Genomic DNA, 20,840 nt, shown 5'->3' with positions numbered 1-20,840 from the left:
GCGAAAAGCTTTTATATGGGATTGGGAGATGGCGCTAGACTCTATTTGGTCGTAGCGCCAAGTGGGCTGGTATCAAGTCGACGATGCCACTTGCTCCAAGCCGCGGGAAAAGACAAGATAGCGAATAGATGCTTTGAACTGTTGAGGAGTGATAAATGTGTTCTCTGGCGCCATATTGTATTTGATACCCCTTTGCTGATTTTCGTACCGCTGCGATGGCTAAATAAGCCCATCCACAGGAATCACCCGTTCCCTTCAACATTGAACCCCGTGCTGTTTGATGCCCAACAGCGCATCATGGCGTCCGCAGTATTCTTTCTGGACCTGAAGGGCAAGGTATGATCGATCCTAGGAAATTCGGGTCTACTAACATTTGTAGATTCGTTATTTCAATTCAATATACTTGTGTGTTGGAATAATCCTAGCTGACTAGCGGTTGATGTAGACCCTTCTGGCTCGCAACTATAGAGGGGATATTCCCATGTCCGCAGTCGAGAAATTCCCTATCCTCCTCAGTGAAGCAGAAGAAGAGAGCTCTGCTGTCCCTCCGTGCTTTTCTGATGAAGGCATAAATGTACGTTTATATTAGTTTCCTTTCCAAGTCCTGGGGAGTCCTTCCTTTCCCTTATCGTGCTGGACACCACCTCATATTTACGATACGATTACTCCATTAGTACCTTTATATCCGCCATAGCAACCTTTATCTCCTAGCTTTAACGAAACGAAACACAAATGCTGCGGAAATCTTGTTATTCCTTCACAAGATCGTCGAGGTTTTCACTGAATACTTCAAGGAGTTGGAGGAAGAGAGCATCAGAGATAACTTCGTTATCATTTATGAATTGCTTGACGAGATGATGGATTTCGGATACCCACAGACAACAGAGTCTAAGATATTGCAGGAGTATGTGCATTGTTCTGCTCAGATTCCCAGATTCCTTCGAACAAACTGCAGACCCCGTCATTGCTTGCAAGATCCCTGTCTAACGTCGCTTCAGGTATATTACCCAAGAATCACACAAACTAGAGATACAGGCTCGACCTCCGATCGCCGTTACAAATGCCGTGTCTTGGAGAAGCGAAGGAATTAGATATCGCAAGAATGAGGTGTTCCTCGATGTGGTCGAGTCGTTGAATCTCCTGGTATCCGCCAATGGCAATGTCCTTCGATCCGAAATCCTAGGGGCAATCAAAATGAAATGTTATCTAAGTGGTATGCCCGAACTAAGGCTGGGTTTGAATGACAAAGCAATGTTCGAAACAACAGGAAGAGCAACAAGAGGAAAGGCCGTCGAAATGGAGGATGTAAAATTCCACCAGTGCGTTCGATTATCACGTTTTGAGAACGACAGAACAATCAGCTTCATTCCTCCCGATGGGGAATTCGAACTTATGAGTTATCGGTTAAATACTCAAGTGAAGCCCCTGATATGGGTCGAATGTCTGGTGGAGTCACATTCAGGTTCACGTATTGAATATATGCTGAAGGTAAGCAATTCCAAGTAAATTTAGATACTAAGTCTAACTGTTACATAGGCGAAAGCTCAATTCAAACGCCGGAGCACTGCAAATAATGTTGAGATTTTGGTTCCCGTCCCGGAAGACGCAGATTCTCCAAGATTCCGCACTAACATAGGGTCTGTCCATTATGCACCAGAAAAATCCGCAATAATATGGAAAATAAAACAATTCGGTGGCGGGAAAGAATTTCTCATGCGCGCTGAACTGGGATTACCGTCAGTGAAAGGAGACGATGAACATGGAGGCGGTATGACTGGTGGTTTTGGCGGTAGTATGGGGGGTGCTGGACAAACTGGAAAAGGCAAACGTCCAATCAACGTCAAATTTGAGATCCCCTATTTCACTACTAGCGGAATCCAAGTACGATATCTAAAGATTATTGAACCGAAGGTAAGGGCTTCTCTTTTACTTTTTTGCTTTTTCCTACCTATCCATCTCCATCAGCATGGGCCAAAATTCCAATGACCCAAATTCGGCCACCTGCATCCCAAGAACGCATTTGCGATTCTATGACTGGACACATTGAAGCATCAGCGCTTTTATGCCAAGCTCACAGTCTACCCCCCTACATGCCGTACCCCGCACTCGATCAGCGTGCAACACATTCTCCTCTAGATTTGTTCAAAGCAGACCCCCTACTTCGGCCATCCGGCTGTTCCTCGTCGGAGAACCGACATTAAAACAACTTTGCACGACCGTGCTATCTTCTGCCTGCCCTCCCACTCACCCACCCTCTTTCCAGTCATCGCTATCATTCTCCGCACCTTAACACTTTTATGTGGGCGAAATATCTAACTAACAGCGCGTCCCTTTATATAGCTACAATACCCATCGCTTCCGTGGGTCCGATATATTACTCAGTCAGGCGATATTGCAGTTCGTCTACCTGACGTGCAATGATACAGCCCATCCAATGAAACGAGAGACACGCAGCGTGAACGAAACACGGACCCTAGGCCGGGATAATAAAATGTGTGGAAACAAACCGTTCCGTTCAACTATAGTCACGAATGTAATTTTGTTTTCTTAGCACCGCATCAGCGGGAGAGGCTAGCTGATGGGCTTCCATATCATACCTTATAATCTCTACATGAACCGCTTTTACCTTACCCGAACGCGAGGAGGCCGTGGCTTTTTTCACTTCGTGTCGTCTCTGTAGTTGCTTTATGGACGGCCCTTAGGTTGGGCTAGTTCCTTGCGCGTATGGCTGTGCACATTTAATAAATGATAAGACGATAGAACCATTTGGCTTTAGCTCCTAGTATCTGATTTTCTTTTCTCAAACTACAGCGTTGCTAACCCCCTTAAAAATGGGAAGTAAGTTTCGCATAATAAGGTCGGGTATCGAGAATTCAAGCAATATGGATGGTGTGGGGAATTCCTTTAGTTTTATTTTGTTAGGGGAAAAACTCGCATAATCTATGCGGTCTCCGAGGGAAGATGGAAAACGAGGAATGAAATAATAAACCAGTGAAACAGATGCCAGTAGGGTAAATCTAAATTTAACTATTATCTTATTTGATAATATTGTGCGGGATTTGTCTTTAGGAGGGGAGAGTTGGAAGGAAGTAAGTGGTGGGTTAACTAGGCACATGAATACTGCTCGAGGAGGGATTGCAAATGAGGTTTCGGAATATGCTGAGAAACTAGAATGCATGTTTTCAAGGTTTATCGCTATATGTGGTGTGTAGTCCATACGAGGTGATGCATAGAAGAGTATCTTGTGAAGACATTTTCATTTACTGAGGTTGCTATCTTCGGGATATCTTTAACCAATTCCATGTGTCTAGGTAAGTGACCGCTGAGAGTGGGGACACGATTAGGAATCGGGAAACTGTTGGAAAAGAAAGCGGAAAGGAACTAGCCAAAAATAAGACCTGAGGAAGTTGAAATGTTGCCTATAGAGAAGGTGGGGTCGACGTGTTGTAACGAAGGAATGATAATATCTTCTGCAGGATATTCTCAAGCAAAAAGGCAAAGAAAAACAGTTATGTTCGGATTTCTACAATTGAAGCGAACGTAATTTAAGCCATGGCAAATAGATGACAATGGCAGCTGGTAGGGGGCGTAAAGAAGAAGATTATAACTCGATAGATGATGGCTAGATTCCGATTGTTTGGACGGGTTGATTCCACAAAAATACCGATCTTCTGAACTGCGAATCAGGTTCTTGGTAATGCATGATATAGGACTACTACAGCTGATCAGGTCAATAAAGGTTATGTTTTAGTTTCTGTGAAAGTGCATAGCCAACCTACTTGATCATGGGTTGATCAACGGACCCAAATCTCCCCGTGCCCACTTGTCCAGCACCGCCTCGTTGCCTCCGACACCCCTGATGGAGACGATAACCCCTCGGCTATGAGGCCCTAAAGTACGTTAGGATCTTCCTTCATTAAACGCTTAGGAGCACTCACTTCGACTTTTCATTCCATGAGGAACCCAATGAGGAGGCCTGAATGCTCGGATCGCATTCAACGACTGCTCGACGTCAAGACTGCGTTCAGGAAAAGGGCCGCTAAAAGCTGCCAATCCAAGCAAGAGAGCCAGGTTTCCAGCAAGAGCTGTCTGTCCGGGGACATAAATATCCAGATTATTGTAGTCGTAGGTATATGGCATAAGTTCTGGCATCCATCTTGGGGATCCCGGAGCGGCAAAGACATTAAATGCAGCATCGAAGGCAAGAACTGATAAATGATCACCGGAGTCTATGGGTTCCAGATGTTTGAACATAAGTCTTCTCCAGCCATGCGCCTCGTCCGTAGTTCTAATCTCTTTTTCCACACTAGTTTTCTTGCAGTTAAACGGCACTCCCAGGAAAATATCCCTTTCGGAATCATAAAAGAGAGAACATTCTTGGACATTGATACCCCCAGGCACACGTGCCTGGGTGATTGAACCAGCGTCCCATTTTCTCCATCCAGTTGTTGCCACAACGGAAACGCCATTTGGGTCTGTCGGTGGGTACCAGTACGACTGGGGGTCGCGCATTTCACGCTGGACTTCGTAGTCTGGTTGTACGAATTCGATATTGAAATAAAATTTCAACAAGTTGGTAGACATGATGGTTTCGAGTACGATACCACGTGGGAGATGCTTGAGGTCCGCTAGACGCGGAAAATCTAGGTTGCTAAACATAAGTTACGGCGGTTGAAGCGCATACTGGGACCACCAAAGTTACCCACCGTGATTGATAAAATAAAGGGTAAAAAGCACACTCGATGTAAAGCTATAGCAAATTGCAAGGTTTTCGCTCGGAATGGACAAGTTGCTAGTGGCCTATGTTGCTGGTTTGGTCATGCGTGAGTGTTGACAGCAAAGCGCCCTGTTTTCATTGACTTTTATGAGTCAAGGGAAATAACCTGGCCTTTTATGCTCAGCCTAAATGAGGCAGGAATACCAAGGAGCAACATAACCTGGAGGAACTTTGGGAATTTGTCAAATACATCACCTTGCCAGCTACTCATTTCAGCCCCTTTTTTCCCGACTACGTTTGGCACAAAGAGTCAAAAGGGCTGCGTGGATACCCGACGCGAGGCAGAGTTGTCAGGGCTAAAGTTGAGATCATAAGGACACTGAAGTCCTGGTGATAGTCCAAAGTATGTTTTGGTATCAAGAATCGTTTGAATGGTCAGTACCCCGTAGTGTATAACCCATGTTAAGTCAGCACCAATGAATCACCCTACCTGGTATCAACTATCTACTGAGGCGTCGCATGGAGTGTCAGAAAGATGCCGTGGAAACTCGTTCTTTGGGCTTCAGTGCTGACACGGTAAGAGTTGCGGAATCCCAGGGACAGTTCTGTATGGAGTCCGACAGTCCGACAATCCGTCAACTGCGAGAGGATGACAACTTCACAAAATATCAAAGCCTCCGGTGCATCTAAACTGGACAGTCACTATCCAGTAAAAGATATGCTCGTCTCACTTGAATGTGGGAGATATCGTTGGGAGCCGAGTGTATTGTTTAGTGGAAAATTATCCGTATCTATTCCTCCTGCCTGCCCAAGGTGCTCAATCGACCTCTGATGATAGGTGGTTTCCTTAGAAAGCGTCGGTGATTGTCGGTCCATGATAACCTGCTGGCCAGTAGCCTATAAAATCAAAGTAAACTTCAGTATGTGGGTGGAATAACCGCTAGAAAAGCCCACTTGCACTTTAAAACCAAATGTAGTACTACTCCTGGGAGGTCCTTCTCCTTAGAAGAAGAAGGAAAGCCGTGACATATCTGACGGTGAGAAAAAGGAGAAGATGAAAACTGACAAGAAAGAAAACGTATACTAAAATAACGAAGATGAGGAAATCTCATCCTTGATATATAGACGTGTTGAAAAGGGCAGCTGACCTTGGCAAAGCAGACGTACGGAGTAGTTACATGTAACTACCTTCTTCCTAGCTTCTTTTAGCTAAATATTTCCACAGAGTTTGACACTCATTGGTTCAATTGTATTGGGCCACCCGCAGCTGTCAGGTCACGAAGAATGGTCTAGGCGAACCGGACGAACAGGAGACAGAAATTGCTGGATATTGATTTTTTTATGTTATTTATATATATATTTTCCCCTGCCTTCGGTTACACTTCTTCCGAGCTGCTTTACTACCCATCTGCATTTGGAGGGCATGCCACTGGTGCTGTTTGGTGTATATCCATATTAGCATTGGGATTTCTCCGTGCCCATGGCGCGAAGGTAACCTTGAAAGACAAACCGACAAGACATCAGTTCAGTCAATGTTAAAATTTTGAACAAGAGAGCCCACTTGTTCTTGGAGCATGGAAGGAATAGCGAGTTTATTCCAATAGTGGGTTGTTGATGCTCACATGGACCGAAATAGACCTACCATCAAGTGGTCAGTCAATGGCAGGTTTTCAAACGCTCCACTACTGGGCAGCGTTGTGACTCTCACACTTAAGAATAAGGCCAGCAATGTTGGAAGGAATCCTTTTGAGCCCTGGCGATAGGAAAACATTTGATGGTTGGGAATTAGGCTCAATCCCACCAAAGGGTGCATCCATTCTCTACGGACCTGACAGCCCAATCGAAAAGGATGATAGGCAAAAATAACCGGACAGGCGGAATAAGACTCGTCCACCAAGAATTCATTGTTAAGAGGTTGAAGTTGTGTTAGGGGACAGGAGTCTTCTCGCTGTGCTGTAGGAAACGGAAAAGAAAGGAGAAGTTGAAGCTTGGGTAGAAGAAAATTGACGTCTTGCATCTCGCGCATATAAATAATAGTTACAAATCCGCCTCCAAGGCAAACCTTATTTAATCCCAACAACAAACGATCTTTTCATCCTGTTTCTTTTCTCTCGACTCCCACCAGCTGTTGGCCGGTGCATCGATGCGTCAGCTACTACCTTCGTCACGCAGAAAAGCTTGAAGAATATGTTCTAGTGTCCTGCTGTTATTCTAATTCCCTTAAGCAGCGTGCCATCACATTCAATGGCTGTCCCTTCATACCAATAAACTTGAGGCTGTCCAATTAACTACCATTTACGGAGTACAGTGGACCTGGAGGCTCTACTGAAATTGATCGTGTACAGTTTGTGTTGTTCGAGGGTGTCAAAATCAATTTCGAGAAGAATTAGATTGGTTCGCGCCGGGACTTTTCTTACCAAGTCGCTTGACCTGGTTAATGCAATAGCTGGTATGGGCATATAACAAAGGTCGAATTTTATGTTCATTTCGTGCATATACAGTGTTTACTTTACGACATAGTTACGCTGCCGCTGTTCCTATTACAAGATTTTCTTTCTCAATTTTTATAGTGATACACACAGCAAAGTTAGCTAGGTGAACTGGCAGTCTGTTGAACGAGTTTGTGAACATTGTCTGTACTACGGCAGTCTATAGTGACAAATGTGTCAAATGGCTTTTTTCAATGTTTTTCCAGTGTAAAAACTTAATTCCACATAATTCTGATTTTATAGTCACACACAAATTACACTAGTTCTAATATAGTTAGTATATTTCTGTATGTGGTTTAGTCACTCTTGGCTTTCAGACTATCAGCTTGTACTGTACTGTACTCCGCGGGATAGAGGCGCCTCCAGGTATATAGATATAGAGTTCCCTTGGGTATAGAGCCCCTGGGTATAGAGCGGCCCCGGGCATAGAGATGGATATATTCCCCTGGAGACTGGCCGAGAGATTGTCCCAGGTCGAGAGCTCCCCACTGATGTGAGTCATTATTTCATACTTCAATGAGAAGATCTTGATTGCTAATACAAATCAGTATCAGTAATGTGTGCTCATTGAAACACTGTAACTATAGAATATCCATTTGTCACTAATGCTAACGCAAACACTCATACAAACTGGCTTCATATGCTAGTTTGACCAGCAGAAGTGTACAGAGGTAAAGTGCACTCTATTGGAAAGTCGTGCTAGCCACCCACCTTAATACTTTGAGGGCTGGCTAGAAACCCCGCGCCATGTTAAAAAGTCACACAATAAGCTGCAAATTGAACCTAAATGGGGCTGAGGGGCAGAGTTGACGGACAGATTGAGGTGTGTCTCGTTTTATAATGCCAATGCGATGGCTGGGATCATTCCCAACAAATCAACACTTTTTGTCTGACTTGGTATGTTCATAAAATAATATTGAAGTCATGTTTATATGCTCAAGGTCATGTACGGAGCATCCCTTGTTAATGTATTGAGCTGATGAGCAAGTTGTTGAGAGATAGGAACTCATTGCTATTTTCAATAAGATTTAAGCTCTTTTCGGATTTGCAGAGAGGAAAATAATATTTAATCAAAGCCAACAGGATTACAATGCTATCTTGGAAGATGACTAGCAAAACCCAGGAAAACGCTTAGATATTGAAATCGGATATCACAAATCGTTCTTGAGAACCGTTCAACCCGCCACAGACGTTAAACTCTTCGGCATCCCCTTACATAACTTCATTCCAACAATGGCCACGGCCAAGGGCTTTGTCGCAATCACTTCCTGGGAAGTTTCTCCAAGTGGGGCCATTCTTCTTGCAATTGGAAAACCAGCCGTTATAATCCATGCAGGTGTCACGACGTCGCTTGCATTTGCCATGGATGTTGTATTTGTAGCTGCAATTGGGACCACCGTGGTTGTTCATGCACGCTTTCTTCCCCTTCCGCTTCTGGAGGCGCCCGCTGTGGTCGTGGTCAAGGACGACCTTGACCCCAAAGTCATATACGTAGGCGTTCCCATGCTGAGCGTGCGGCTTTGGAGGGTTCTCGAGGTAAATAATGCCGTCTTTGATGATATTGCCTTCGACACCGGTGACGTGGGAAGTCTGCTTCCTGCCTAGGACTGAGTAATCGCCGTGAATTTTTGGGAGTTTGAGCTCTCCCAGGTGGTTTGCCTCGTGTTGTTTCCCGTCATGCGAGACTATGGCCCCCTCCACAGGGAAATAAATTCGGAATGTACCGCTGGATGGATCGTAGAAATAATTCTTCAGCTTTCCCCATTCCTGGGGGTTGCTCAGGTAGTGCTGGTTTAGGTCGCCACGTTCGTGCTCTGGAACTTTGACCTTCTTGAAGCCGATCAGCTTAATGGTATTGTTGGGGAGCTGATATTCGAGCGAGTTAAGGAAGCGTTCTTCGAACATGGTGATATCGCGGGCAGCAAGTTGCTCTGCCTGAGTAGGGCTCCATGTCATTGCGAGTGCCGCAAGTGACAGGGCCTGGGAAAAGAGTGCCTTCATTTTGTAATGGACAAAACAATTCGGCTTTGACAGGTTGGGTGGAAAAAATGTCAACAATGATCTGTGTCTTCCAACATGAAAGGCAAAAAAAATCCCCCGTGGATCGTGCCCACCTTTATATATTCACCCTCCTCCCCAAATATTCATGGCCCAGGACCGTGAATTCATTCCTGAAACCATTTGCTGCGTCCTCTCATACGTTTGATTAATGTCAGTCCCCATTAGCAACTGGGCCGCCTCGAAAGTGGCTAAATTTACCAGCTATACGGCGTGTTCCAAGAAAATGTACGAGGTTATCCGAAGAGATTAAGGTTCCTCCCCTGGTCGTGGATGAAACAGTAGGAATTCTTGACGTTTCTGGGGTAACTCCTCTGTATAAAACTTCACGGTTTGTACCGTTGAGCTCGTGTAAAGCGTGCAAGGCTGGAGTGCTTAGCTGTGCCGGCTCTATGTTGCTAGCTTAGCCCAAAGCATGAAGAGATTAGACCTGAGCAACTTGGCGCATACGCTTGATGAGGCTGCGTTTGAAAGGACCAATGAGGCGCCGCACATAACAAGGAATTTGTTTCGTCTGCTCGTAAATTCCCAGCCGTGACGCTGGAAACTCCACAGTGGATGATCATGAAGGATCAACATGCTAGTCCTACTCCACATCAAATCTTCAGAACGATGATTTTCTGCATAATAGGCTCCCTGGTGCCAAAAAAAAATACCAGATGCTTCCCGTGTCTAGCGCTGGTCGAGCGTGGCTTGGATCCTGCCCTCTGAAAGGTTACAAGGCCTAGCCAATCACACTCTACTATGGTAATCGGAGGAGCAGAGGCATGTGAAGACTGCTTTGTAGTCGGTGTCTGCTGCCAAGGCTACGTTCGATTCCGCTTCTGATTGAGCGTGCGTCAACCGCATTCATCATGTCTAGATGCAAAGCCCCATCCCCGTTCGTGTTAGCTTTAGCCAGTGTCTCAAAGCTCGTACCTTTGAGATCCACCGTCCGATACAACCTCAAGTTTTGCGGCCTTCACAACCATTAGCCTCCATAAACCCAATGTAACCTCTCCCTCTATTTGTCCCTCCCTCTGCGTGTGGTGGGAGAGTTGGCCAGCAGCATGGCCCCTTATATGAGGATAAAGCGTATCAACTTTTACAATTTAGCCACATCCCAGCTATGCTTGCCCCAACAGAATAGCGGGTCTGTCAAAGTTCTCAGGCATTCATTGAGAGTGTATGTATAAATTTTTGTGTTTGATATATTGTTAATGCTTTTTCTTGTTTTTTCCATATTGCTTCAGGCAGCTCATCAAATAAAGACTGATAATCTCTCCCACCCTGCACATGGGATAAAGAGAGGGAGAGGTTACATTGGAATTTTTGAAGGCTAACGGTTATCAAGGGCTCAAAACTTGAGGTTGTATCAGAATCCTGATGAAGGATCTTATTCCATCATGCCCAGGACGGTGACAATGGGAGCATATGATTGACAATGAGTAAAGGATTTTCATGAGCAGCCCCCCTCTCTCATACTACTTTCCAGAGCCAAAGTCTTTGGAGAACCTCTAATAGTTGCATCATAAATACTCTAGTTAGTCTCTTTCATTGTGAGATCATGGCAGCAGGCTAGTTTTCTAACAACCTTTACAACTAATAAAGTTATCAATGAAGAGCTTACATATTTTGATTTTCTCTATTAACAATGATTGAGGTCACTAGTACTATTTCTCGACTATTGCTAAGAGCTGCATCAGACACTTCATGAATTATGATCTCAATTTTTCTCACTAGAGCAACAGTCTTGATTATGTTTGTCAAATTTGTCAGTTAGTATAGACAGATCAAGACTCTGTTAAAATAGCTGCAACATTCTATGTATCATCACAGCAAGTGAAGTAGTATTTTGCAAAAATAAGAACCTGGATTCTCGACAATCATGCCTGAGATAGTGTGTAGAGGCCAGAAGCTGAAAGAAAAAGTACAAATTTGTTTGAAATTATTGAGTGCCTCAACATTCCAATTTTCTGTGGTATATAATCACCCACTGGTTGCAATAATAGTCTTATAATCATACTCTGAGTTACTATTTCATTTCCAAGTGGTTGTGTTGAGCCATTTGGATGGCGACACGCTGACAGGCAAAGATCTGATAAGATCGAGACACGGAGATAACCTTAAATTGATTAAACTTTTACGCCAACACCTTAATTAAAGCTTCGACAAACGACAATAATGTCAAAGTGTATAGCGGGTTAGCTTATTTACAAGCCTCAGCAGTGTGATTATCTACTCAATATGTCCTACGAGAAAGGTTGCATTGGGGGATTTTCTCTCTTTATACTTTTAGTAGATTATTGAAGGCTGTCGTTCCAATGCACGTATCCTAAACAAAGAGAATTTTATAGGAACTACTAAGCTGAGGAAACCATAAAGAAGCGATGGGCGTCCTGGCTTATCAGGTGTCGAAGTCCTCTGGTGACAAACGAGGCTGGATAATTGAGAGATTTTGATGGAACTCATGAGTTCTAGTTCATGATTATTAGATATTGATTTGCGGCGGATTCTCGCTTGGTTGCTTCTGGTGGTGATGTCGGATTTCGGTGGAATGTGGGGGGTGAACTACGGAGTTAAGACCCGTCCGCGGCCGTACTTTCGAGTATATCATGATCGAGAAACATAGGTCATTGGGTGTGAATGTCTAGTTTCAAGATAGACGGTGGGGTGGGCTGGTGAAATGAATTTAGCATCATTGATGGCTACTACTATCGTCATGAAAATTATTTTTTTTCTGATTCTGTTGGTATCGCATGATGGCTTAAAATGCAAGAATGGCCCATAATTGGTTAGCTACCGGCTGATCGCAAACCCATTTTCATTGCATTTGGGCCATTGAGTGTTCTGGTGAAGTGAAATAAGGAGATTTGATGGAAAGCATAGTGTTTGAAGAAACCGGTGAAATAATGTGTATTCCGCAACGAAGACATTTCGGAGTGCCCAGGCGGTGCCTGTGTTCAAGATATGGGATATCCATCATAATCCATATCGTGGTTCGATTGGTGCCTCATCTTGGCATTATTGGTGGAAAACATATCTATGGGTGTGAGAAATTATGACTCAGACCGTCAGACGAGAAACAGTTTGCGGATTAACCTTTGAGAGGTCCACAATGTCATCCGCACTTCGGCTGTACCATCGCGATGACATTTCCATACTTCCCAACTTCTGCGCTGGACGACCGGGTGGGTGTATGACACCTAATAATTCCTGGATAAGTATCTTTACCCATGTGAATCATGCATTCATTTTCGTATCGGAGACCGCATTTGTTGAACACTAGCGGATAGAATGGCAAGCTCCTCCACGCTAGTTATCCAATAAGGGGTGGGAACTCGCGCGGGTCAACGTGGCGAACGTGGCAGAAGAATTGGCTGAACAAACTCGGCAATTTATGAAAACGCAGATTATTATCAGAATTCAATAGATCCTAATAGATATGACTAGGCAATCATGAACAAGGGTTCAGCTATGGACAGCATGGAAATTATTTAGATATGATATTAAGGGCAACATGAATGACCCCATGCAGTGTGGAAAGGGCTTAGCAGTTTTATTATTCTTTCAAGGAAGGGGGGGGTTTAGTAGATTGGGACCGGTTCATTCGCCGCCGAACTCCAAATTTCCAGAGCTATCGAGATTCATAAGCAAAGGTTCTCCTCGGCCCGGGTCATTTTGCAGGTTGTTTACGAATAATACACTACTCTCTTGGTGCGCAACGCGGAGCCAGCCGACACGAGTCAGCAAACCGCCGCGGCTGCGACAGCAAATGGTCGGTAACTATATGATAAAAGTGTGGACAAGCTGGGAAGCATTTTTCCAAAGTGACGGAGAATACAGCTTAGAAAGAAAGATTTGTGCTGTACATACAGTACCTAGGAAATTTTTCATAGCCTCGGTGGAGCCCTGCTTTGCAATGGAATTCCTCCACATCCCTAGTTTGGGTGCAAAGTCTACTATCACTGGTCCCGGGGATCGGACCCTATTAAAAATATCACTAACAGCCTAGTATTTAACAGGTCAAGCTTCGTTCGCACATCAACAGCACAAGGCCTGGGCGCTAGACAATAACATTAATGCTAGAATTTTATTTCTTGCTGCGGCTCTTCTTTTTTTGATCCCGAGGACTGGCCCGATGAGAAATGATTGAAATCTCTTAAACCCAGGGCCAAGTTTCCTTCTTCCCTCCATTCTCTCAGTTTTTCTTTCTCTCTTTTTTCTTCCATTCGCACTCTTATTCCTATCAGTGGCCGTTACAGGTTATTATCAAACTGATCAGCCCCTTTTCAATTCCATTCAGTCTATATGTGACTGCTACAGCCATCCCAAATATTTTTTTCAATTGACGAGCGAGCATACTTCCGATTAGATCAGGAGGTCACATATAAGCTTTTCAAACCTGATCGACCTACATGCCGGGAATGCTGATCAGGAAGGCCTGGTGAACTAATGGCCCTCCTAAGTACCCGATCCCGGCGGTCGCGGGAGGATGGCATGGATACTTCTGATTCTGATACATTGCCAGCGGATAGCGAATATGAGAAGCGACTTGAGAGCCTCAAGAACACACATTCCCAGGGGCTGTCACATCCTCAGACTGGAGTCGATGTTCGGCGTGCCGAAGAGGACTTCGCTCAGCTTAGCAAGCAGCTTTCGGTTGTCTCGCGTAACAGCAGACGCCACTTCCATTTGGAAGAAAAACAAGGTCAGAATGATGTTGAAGGTCTAGCAGATCTGAAGAACAATGGGATCTTCAAGCTGCCCTTCACAGGAACCAGGCCGCTGAAGTCGAGGCCGGAATCAGGCCGAAGTGCATTGGTAGGATAAATTGTGTCCTGTCCACAATTTCCATGTTGGAAGCGTACTGATGAACTTGCCTAGGCGTCATTTGGGAGGATCTCACGGTGCGTGGTATTGGAGGAGTCAAGAACATTGTCAAAATGTTTCCGGATGCAATTATCGATTTCTTCAATGTTCCAGGAACCATCATGAGCATTTTTGGCATTGGCAAAAAGGGCACTGAATATGAGCTTTTGAAAAATTTCAGGGGCGTGGTTAAGCCTGGTGAGATGGTGTTGGTTCTCAGCAAGCCGTCGGCTGGCTGTATGACATTCCTTAAGGTCATTGCCAATCAGTGATTTGGCTACACCGGTATTGATGGGGAAGTCTTATATGGCTCTTTCGATGCTCAGACTTTCGCGAAACGGTTCAGGGGCGAGGCAGTATATAACCAGGAAGACGATATCCATCACCCTACTCTCACTGTCGCTCAGACTCTTGGGTTTGCCCTAGATACAAAGACTCCAGGCAAGCGGCCCATTGGCATGTCAAAGGTTGAATTCAAGGAAAAGGTGAGTCCGATGCGCTTCTCTACCTCCGCATATATCTTCCTGATTTTGGTATGCTCACACTGATTAGATCATCAACCTCCTGCTCAAAATGTTCAATATTGAACACACTGCAAACACAATCATTGGCAACCAATTCATACGCGGCATTTCTGGTGGTGAGCGGAAATGTGTGAGCATTGCGGAGATGATGATCACTTCCGCCACTGTTCTTGCTTGGGATAATACTACTCAGGGTCTCGACGGGACAACCGCTTTGGATTATGCAAAAGCTATTCAAATCATGACTAACATTTACCAGACCACGACGTTCATCTCACTTGCTCAGGCGTCAGAAAACATCTATAGCCAATTCGATAAGGTCATGGTTCTAGATGAAGGACACCAAGTCTTTTTTGGCCCCGCATCTGAGGCCCGTCAATATTTTGAAGATCTGGGCTTCAAAGAGAAGCCCCGCCAAACTACTCCTGACTATTTGATAAGCTGCACTGACCGCTTCGACAGAGAATACAAGGAAGGCTGCAATGAGGAAAATAACCCGTCAACACCGCAGGCGCTTGCTGAGGCGTTCGATAAGTCCAGATTTAATCAGCAACTGAAAGATGAGATGGCCGAATATCGCGCCAATCTCGAAGTTGACAAGCACGTTTATTCAGACTTTGAAATCGCCAATCGCGAAGCAAAGAGAAAGTTTACCCCAAAATCTTCGGTTTACTGTATCCCTTTCTATCTCCAGGTCTGGGCTCTCATGCGTCGTCAATTCCTCATTAAATGGCAGGACAAATTTGCGCTGACCGTTGCTTGGATAACTTCAATTACTATTGCTATGGTTCTCGGTACCGTTTGGCTGAAACTACCAAAAACCAGTGCTGGCGCTTTCACTCAGGGTGGCTTGCTTTTCATATCTTTGCTCTTCAACGCTTTCCAGGCATTTTCAGAACTGGCTTCAACCATGATAGGACGCCCCATTGTGAACAGGCATAGAGTCTTCAGCTTCCACAGGCCCAGCGCTCTGTGGATTGCTCAAATCAGCATAGACCTAGCGTTTTCATCCGCGCAGATCTTGGTTTTCAGTATCATTGTGTATTTCATGTGCAGCTTGGCATTGGATGCGGGTGCATTTTTTACATTCGTCATCGTCATCATCCTTGGATATCTTGCAATGACCCTATTCTTTAGAACTGTCGGTTGCATATGCCCTGATTTCGACTATGCAATGAAAGGCGTTTCGATTATTCTCACATTGCTTGTTTTGACAGCTGGATATCTTATTCAGTGGCAGAGCAGTCAAGCTTGGCTCCGGTGGATCTTTTACATCAATGCTCTTGGGCTGGGATTCGCAGTTCTAATGGCGAACGAATTTAGATGACTGACTATGACTTGTGAAAAGGAAACTCTTATTCCAGCAGGGCCAGGCTATAGCAACATTGCACATCAAGCCTGTACCCTTCCTGGTTCTGAGTCTGGATCCAGGATAATATCCGGAACAGATTACCTGAATGTTGAATTTAGCTACGATGTCAAAGATATGTGGAGAAATTTTGGTATTATCATCATCCTTATTCTTGCCTTCCTCTTCACGAACTCATTCCTAGGCGAGACTGTCAACTGGGGAGCGGGGGGTAAGACCATCACCTATTTTGCAAAAGAAACTCCTGAATTGAAAAGGTTGAACGAAGATCTCATGAAGAAAAAGAAAAAGCGGCAGAACAAGGAAGTCGATGAGACAGAGAGTGAGCTTAAGATCGAATCCAAGGCTGTTCTGTCATGGGAAAACCTGAACTATGATGTTCCAATTCAAGGTGGTACAATCCGCTTAGTTTGCTATGATTTTGGATATGTCCGGCCGGGAACGCTCACAGCCTTGATGGGCGCAAGTGGCGCTGGCAAAACAACATTGCTTGATGTTTTGGCTGCTCGTAAAAACATCGGAGTCATCAGTGGAGATGTTTTGATCAATGGTCGCCCCCCAGGCACATCGTTCCAGCGTGGCACAGCGTATGCGGAGCAACTTGATGTGCACGAACCCACACAGACTGTCCGGGAGGCTCTTCAATTTTCAGCTCTGCTTCGCCAACCATACGAGACCCCGGAGACTGAGAAGTTTGGGTATGTGGAAGAAATCCTATCACTGCTTGAGCTGGAAACCCTTGCAGATGCGATCATCGGCGATCCAGAAACGGGACTCTCAGTCGAGGAGCGGAAGCGTGTCATCATTGGAGTGGAACTTGCAGCGAAGCCAGAGCTTCTGCTTTTCCTTGATGAGCCGACATTCAATGTTGTCCGCTTCCTGCGCAAACTCGCTGACGCTGGCCAGGCTATTCTGTGCACCATTCACCAGCCTAACTCTGCGATCTTTGAAACTTTCGATCGCCTGCACCTCCTTCAAAAAGGCGGAGAGTGTGTTTACTTCAGAGACATTGGCAAGGATGCACATGTTCTTTTGGATTACTTCCGACGGAACGGGGCTGACTGCCCCCTCAATGCTAACACTGCAGAATGGATGCTCAATATGATTGGAGCTGGACAGTCACCACACGTAGAACCCCGGGATTGGGGTGATATCTGGCGTGACTCTCATGAACTAGTCAAGGTTAAAGAAGAGATCGCCACTATGAAAGCAGAGCGAATACAGTCGGTTCAGGATGAGACAGCGGAATTAGAAAAAGAATATGCCACTCCCCTACTGCACCAGATCAAGGTCGTCCTCAAACGAACCAACTTGTCCTTTTGGCGATCACCCAATTACGGATTTACGCGTCTGTTTAGCCATGCAGCTTTGGCATAGATTACCGGCCTCGTCTTCATGCAGCTGGATGACTCCCGTAGCTCGCTTCAATACCGCATTTTCATTATCTTCCAGATCACTGTCATCCCGGCGCTTATTCTAGCACAGGTGGAACCGAGATATGATATAGTGTGTATGATCTTCTATCGCGAATCAGCATCGAAGACTTATAAGCAGTTCCCGTTTGCTCTGTCAATGGTTCTTGCGGAGATTCCATACAACATCCTCTGTTCAGTAATATTCTTCCTCCCAATCTATTATATTCCAGGGCTACAATCATCCAGCGAGCGTGCAGGATATCAGTTCCTCATGGTTCTGATTGCTGAGATGTTCGCCGTGACAGGTGGGCAGATGATCGCGGCATTAACCCTTAGCGCATTCATCGCGGCCCAGCTGAACCCACCCTTCCATATCATTCTCGCTCTGTTCTGTGGCGTTGCCATTCCCAAGCCTCAAATTCCACGCTTCTGGCGTGTTTGACTTTATGAACTCAACCCATTCACCCGGCTCGTCAGTGGAATGGTGACAACAGAGCTGCATCAGCGACAAGTTGTCTGTACTATTGCTGAACGCAATACCTTCTCTGCGCCTTCTGGCATGGACTGTGGCACTTATATGCAGCCTTTCTTCGATATGGGCGGTCCTGGTTATATTACTGACAATGCGACAAGTGCCTGTGAGTATTGCGCATTCAAGGTTGGCGATCAATTCTACCAAAACTTTGGAATGGATTATGGCACTCAGTGGAGAGACCTGGGCATCTTCGCCGCATTCATCGCATCGAATCTTATTTTGCTATTTATAGGGGTAAGCATTTGATTTCTTCATCCACCCCAACTCTCCTTTTGCTGTATTTGTTTATAGAAAACGAAACTAACGCACCCATTTTCATGTTCACTAGTCTTGATACCTCAATTTCAATCGCTGATAGTTCATCATATTATCACTATACTTCCCGAGAGATTTTCTCAAATTCTGTATCATACAGTTTTCTCTCCTGAGTATCTTTTTGTCAAGTTGCTGTTTTCTTTCTGCTTCTTATTCTGGATACCGATTCCTACATTGATAGACTATTTAGACTACAGGTTATATAAATTGCACATATACTAATATAATATTTTTACTACCCCCTTTATTCATTTATTTATTTTTGGTATGCTGTTTTGTCGTTTCTTGCTGTGGCTTAAGTTACTACCTCTAATTTCTTTTTTTCCATTGCTAACACTATTGCAAAATTTAGTTACCATTCTGTTCTCGTTACTGACCATCCTCCTTATCTCTTTATGCATACCTTCAAAAGATAGGACGCCTTCACTGAGCTTGGCTCCCCGTTGCTGCGGTCTTGTAAGTGAAAGAGAAAATATTCCACGGTTTACGGTATGTGCATTGCTTTTAGACTTAGAAGTAATATTACCTTCCCCGAATACATAACATAGCGAGGTGGAATTGGAATTCCGTAGCAACTAGCTCTCAATTAACATTTGCAGCTGCGAAATGATGATACTAACTAATCGCATTCCAGGATTTCTCTCAGACCTTCCTCCGCGGTTGGCAATCCTTTTGTCTAGGAAATGCGTGCTGGGCTCTCCAAACGAAGCCCTTTGTGGCATTAACAGGGCTGAGCTACATAGTGGTGTGAAGTCCCTCTTTCTACCCGTCGGTCAAAAGCTCCGTCAGCTTCCTGTATTCCCGGCATACCTTTCAACCAACCATGATTATTAGCCTGTATCCTTGGTCTAATATCTACCGAAGTGTAGTTAGTAACTTATGTGATGAGTTCATGGGATTACTGGTTACAAGCCCTGGCCATCAGCTAGTTTTTTTTTTCCGACCGTGAACCGCGACCATCCCCCTACTTTTATTCGAAGCAACCTTGGTCTGGCAGGCAGCTCAGCCATACTTGAAGGGCAGATAACCATAACCATAGCCGGAGATACTACCTCAATGCAGTGCTGGAATACTGTCCCCGGAGCAATCAATGTAATGTAAATGGATGGAAAGAAGTTGAAGCAAAAATGATGTTGTCGCATGAACTACACGCTGGCTTGAACTCTTGTTGTCACCAAGTTTGCTCCCTTCCCTCGAGATCACATTTGCTACAAAGGCACGAGGATGAACGTCAAGTTCCCCTGCTTTGTGGACTGCGAGAACGCCGGGGGCAACACATATGCAATTTTTCTCCTTATGTTTCCCCTAAATCTAACCATAGCTCTGAGAGAGAGTAGGACTCAGAACGGTCTGCTAACCTAATAAGATACTCGCAATTCTACCGTTAGGTCTAGGGACTCGGCGGTCAACTATAAGCGTTACATCCGGACTATTATTACGGACCGCGGTTGCTCCGGGAGTAAGTTAAGTGGAAACATTAATAAGGTTGTCGAACAGGACAGGGATTTGCTGATTGGCCTAATCTATCACCCAGAGAGGCTCGGAAAATGCAATTGGTACAATAATAAACATAAATGCTAATTGGCGATATCTGCAATTGTTTTGAAACATGGGTAAAATGCATGAAGGGAGATGAGATGATAGGCCTTGAATTGAGTTAATATGGTTATAGGAGGGTTGCAATTCGAGTTTTGAGAAACCTACTGGATAATTTCAGTCTTTTTCGAAAGTTTTTTTGTTAATTAATTATTTATTTAACTGATAGAGGGTTGAATAGACTGGATAAGATCTGTGAAAGGGATATATATAACTATATGTTGGCAACCCGTAGAAAAAAATTTGGTAGCAATTTAATCTGACCCAGCGGAAGGAACAATTTGGATTTCTCTGTTTGTGGTTTAACTTACTATCTACGCACGCTGTTAGATAAAACTATGACTATTAATATTATTGAAATGAATAGCTTGGTTGGCTGCAATTCGAAGGGATGACGGAAACAGGGTGTAATTCGGGCAAATAGGAATTCAAGTTGCAGATGGGTTCTGTGGTGAATTTCATTCTAGCGGCCCGATTTGCTTGTGAATGATAACTTTAAGTTAGTTAACTACCAGGTAGTTAAGTATTATTGTACCCTGTAACTAATAGGGTACTAGAAGTGTCGGACCATATGGCCCGTGCTTAGTAATCCTCCTTCCACCTTAACTTCTGTAGGCTACTGGGCACAAGAGCTCAACCGCGGGACCCCCAACACCCCCCTCAGACCAGCTAACCACAGAGTACAGTACTCCTCTCAGTGGCTCCCTTCTGTGGCTCCCCACAGTGGCTCCTCTTAGTGGACTCACTCAGTCCTAGGGCTCAAGGGACTTCTAGGGCACACTCCTGGGATGTCTCTTGGCACTGTTAAATGTCCAGGGTATTTGTTGAGAATTTTTAAGTCCATTCTGAGATTGAACCCATGCATGTTGACCACAGCGGGGCTCACGCTTAACAGTCTCATAACCTGTAGGCTACTGGGGCAAAAGAGCTCAATCACCACCAGCGCCTGCTGGTAGAAGGGCCGATCAACC

At 44.8% G+C, this 20,840-nt stretch overlaps 7 protein-coding genes across 9 annotated transcripts; 4 read left to right on the top strand and 3 right to left on the bottom strand.

Moving 5' to 3' along the window:
• Positions 1–29: 29 nt before the first annotated feature.
• Positions 30–3,267, top strand: BDCG_04311. 2 transcript variants are annotated; one of them, XM_045419968.1, is made up of 7 exons: positions 30–177; positions 240–336; positions 446–574; positions 675–904; positions 999–1,488; positions 1,537–1,911; positions 2,341–3,185. In XM_045419968.1, the coding sequence occupies exons 2-7, from the start codon at positions 298–300 to the stop codon at positions 2,419–2,421; spliced, it is 1,344 nt and encodes a 447-aa protein (XP_045280835.1). In that variant the 5' UTR covers positions 30–177; positions 240–297; the 3' UTR covers positions 2,422–3,185. The 2 variants fall into 2 exon arrangements, with proteins under 2 accessions (XP_045280835.1, XP_045276163.1); XM_045419967.1 differs by having other exon boundaries at positions 79–336; positions 2,341–3,267.
• A 424-nt stretch (positions 3,268–3,691) lies between these two features.
• BDCG_04310 (uncharacterized protein) lies at positions 3,692–4,584 on the bottom strand (the record flags this gene model as incomplete). Its single annotated transcript, XM_045419966.1, has 3 exons — positions 3,692–3,715; positions 3,780–3,890; positions 3,939–4,584. The coding sequence occupies 2 exons, from the start codon at positions 4,582–4,584 to the stop codon at positions 3,784–3,786; spliced, it is 753 nt and encodes a 250-aa protein (XP_045276162.1). The 3' UTR covers positions 3,692–3,715; positions 3,780–3,783.
• Positions 4,585–5,118: 534 nt separating this feature from the next.
• Positions 5,119–6,488, bottom strand: BDCG_04309 (uncharacterized protein; the record flags this gene model as incomplete). The annotated part of the gene is made up of 4 exons (XM_045419965.1): positions 5,119–5,373; positions 5,449–5,614; positions 5,885–5,926; positions 6,360–6,488. 4 exons carry the CDS (start codon positions 6,486–6,488, stop codon positions 5,222–5,224), a joined length of 489 nt encoding a protein of 162 aa, XP_045276161.1. The 3' UTR covers positions 5,119–5,221.
• Positions 6,489–7,832: 1,344 nt separating this feature from the next.
• BDCG_04308 lies at positions 7,833–10,054 on the bottom strand. 2 transcript variants are annotated; one of them, XM_045419964.1, is made up of 2 exons: positions 9,321–10,054; positions 8,093–9,231 (listed from the first exon to the last, which is right to left on the bottom strand). In XM_045419964.1, exon 2 carries the CDS (start codon positions 9,205–9,207, stop codon positions 8,419–8,421), a length of 789 nt encoding a protein of 262 aa, XP_045276160.1. In that variant the 5' UTR covers positions 9,208–9,231; positions 9,321–10,054; the 3' UTR covers positions 8,093–8,418. The 2 variants fall into 2 exon arrangements, with proteins under 2 accessions (XP_045280834.1, XP_045276160.1); XM_045419963.1 differs by having other exon boundaries at positions 7,833–9,804.
• A 3,610-nt stretch (positions 10,055–13,664) lies between these two features.
• On the top strand, positions 13,665–17,385 carry BDCG_16917 (uncharacterized protein; the record flags this gene model as incomplete). The annotated part of the gene is made up of 5 exons (XM_045426095.1): positions 13,665–14,059; positions 14,131–14,369; positions 14,442–14,600; positions 14,668–15,939; positions 15,988–17,385. Exons 1-5 carry the CDS (start codon positions 13,699–13,701, stop codon positions 17,383–17,385), a joined length of 3,429 nt encoding a protein of 1,142 aa, XP_045280833.1. The 5' UTR covers positions 13,665–13,698.
• An 18-nt stretch (positions 17,386–17,403) lies between these two features.
• On the top strand, positions 17,404–17,865 carry BDCG_16916 (uncharacterized protein; the record flags this gene model as incomplete). The annotated part of the gene is made up of 1 exon (XM_045426094.1): positions 17,404–17,865. The coding sequence occupies one exon, from the start codon at positions 17,404–17,406 to the stop codon at positions 17,863–17,865; it is 462 nt and encodes a 153-aa protein (XP_045280832.1).
• Positions 17,866–17,904: 39 nt separating this feature from the next.
• BDCG_16915 (uncharacterized protein) lies at positions 17,905–18,845 on the top strand (the record flags this gene model as incomplete). Its single annotated transcript, XM_045426093.1, has 2 exons — positions 17,905–18,192; positions 18,822–18,845. The coding sequence occupies 2 exons, from the start codon at positions 17,905–17,907 to the stop codon at positions 18,843–18,845; spliced, it is 312 nt and encodes a 103-aa protein (XP_045280831.1).
• Positions 18,846–20,840: the final 1,995 nt, after the last annotated feature.

This window comes from Blastomyces dermatitidis (assembly GCF_000003525.1).
Source record: "Blastomyces dermatitidis ER-3 genomic scaffold supercont1.4, whole genome shotgun sequence".
Classification (NCBI taxonomy): domain Eukaryota; kingdom Fungi; phylum Ascomycota; class Eurotiomycetes; order Onygenales; family Ajellomycetaceae; genus Blastomyces; species Blastomyces dermatitidis.
Note: the sequence above shows the minus strand (reverse complement) of the source record. Positions and strands in the feature narration are given on the sequence as shown.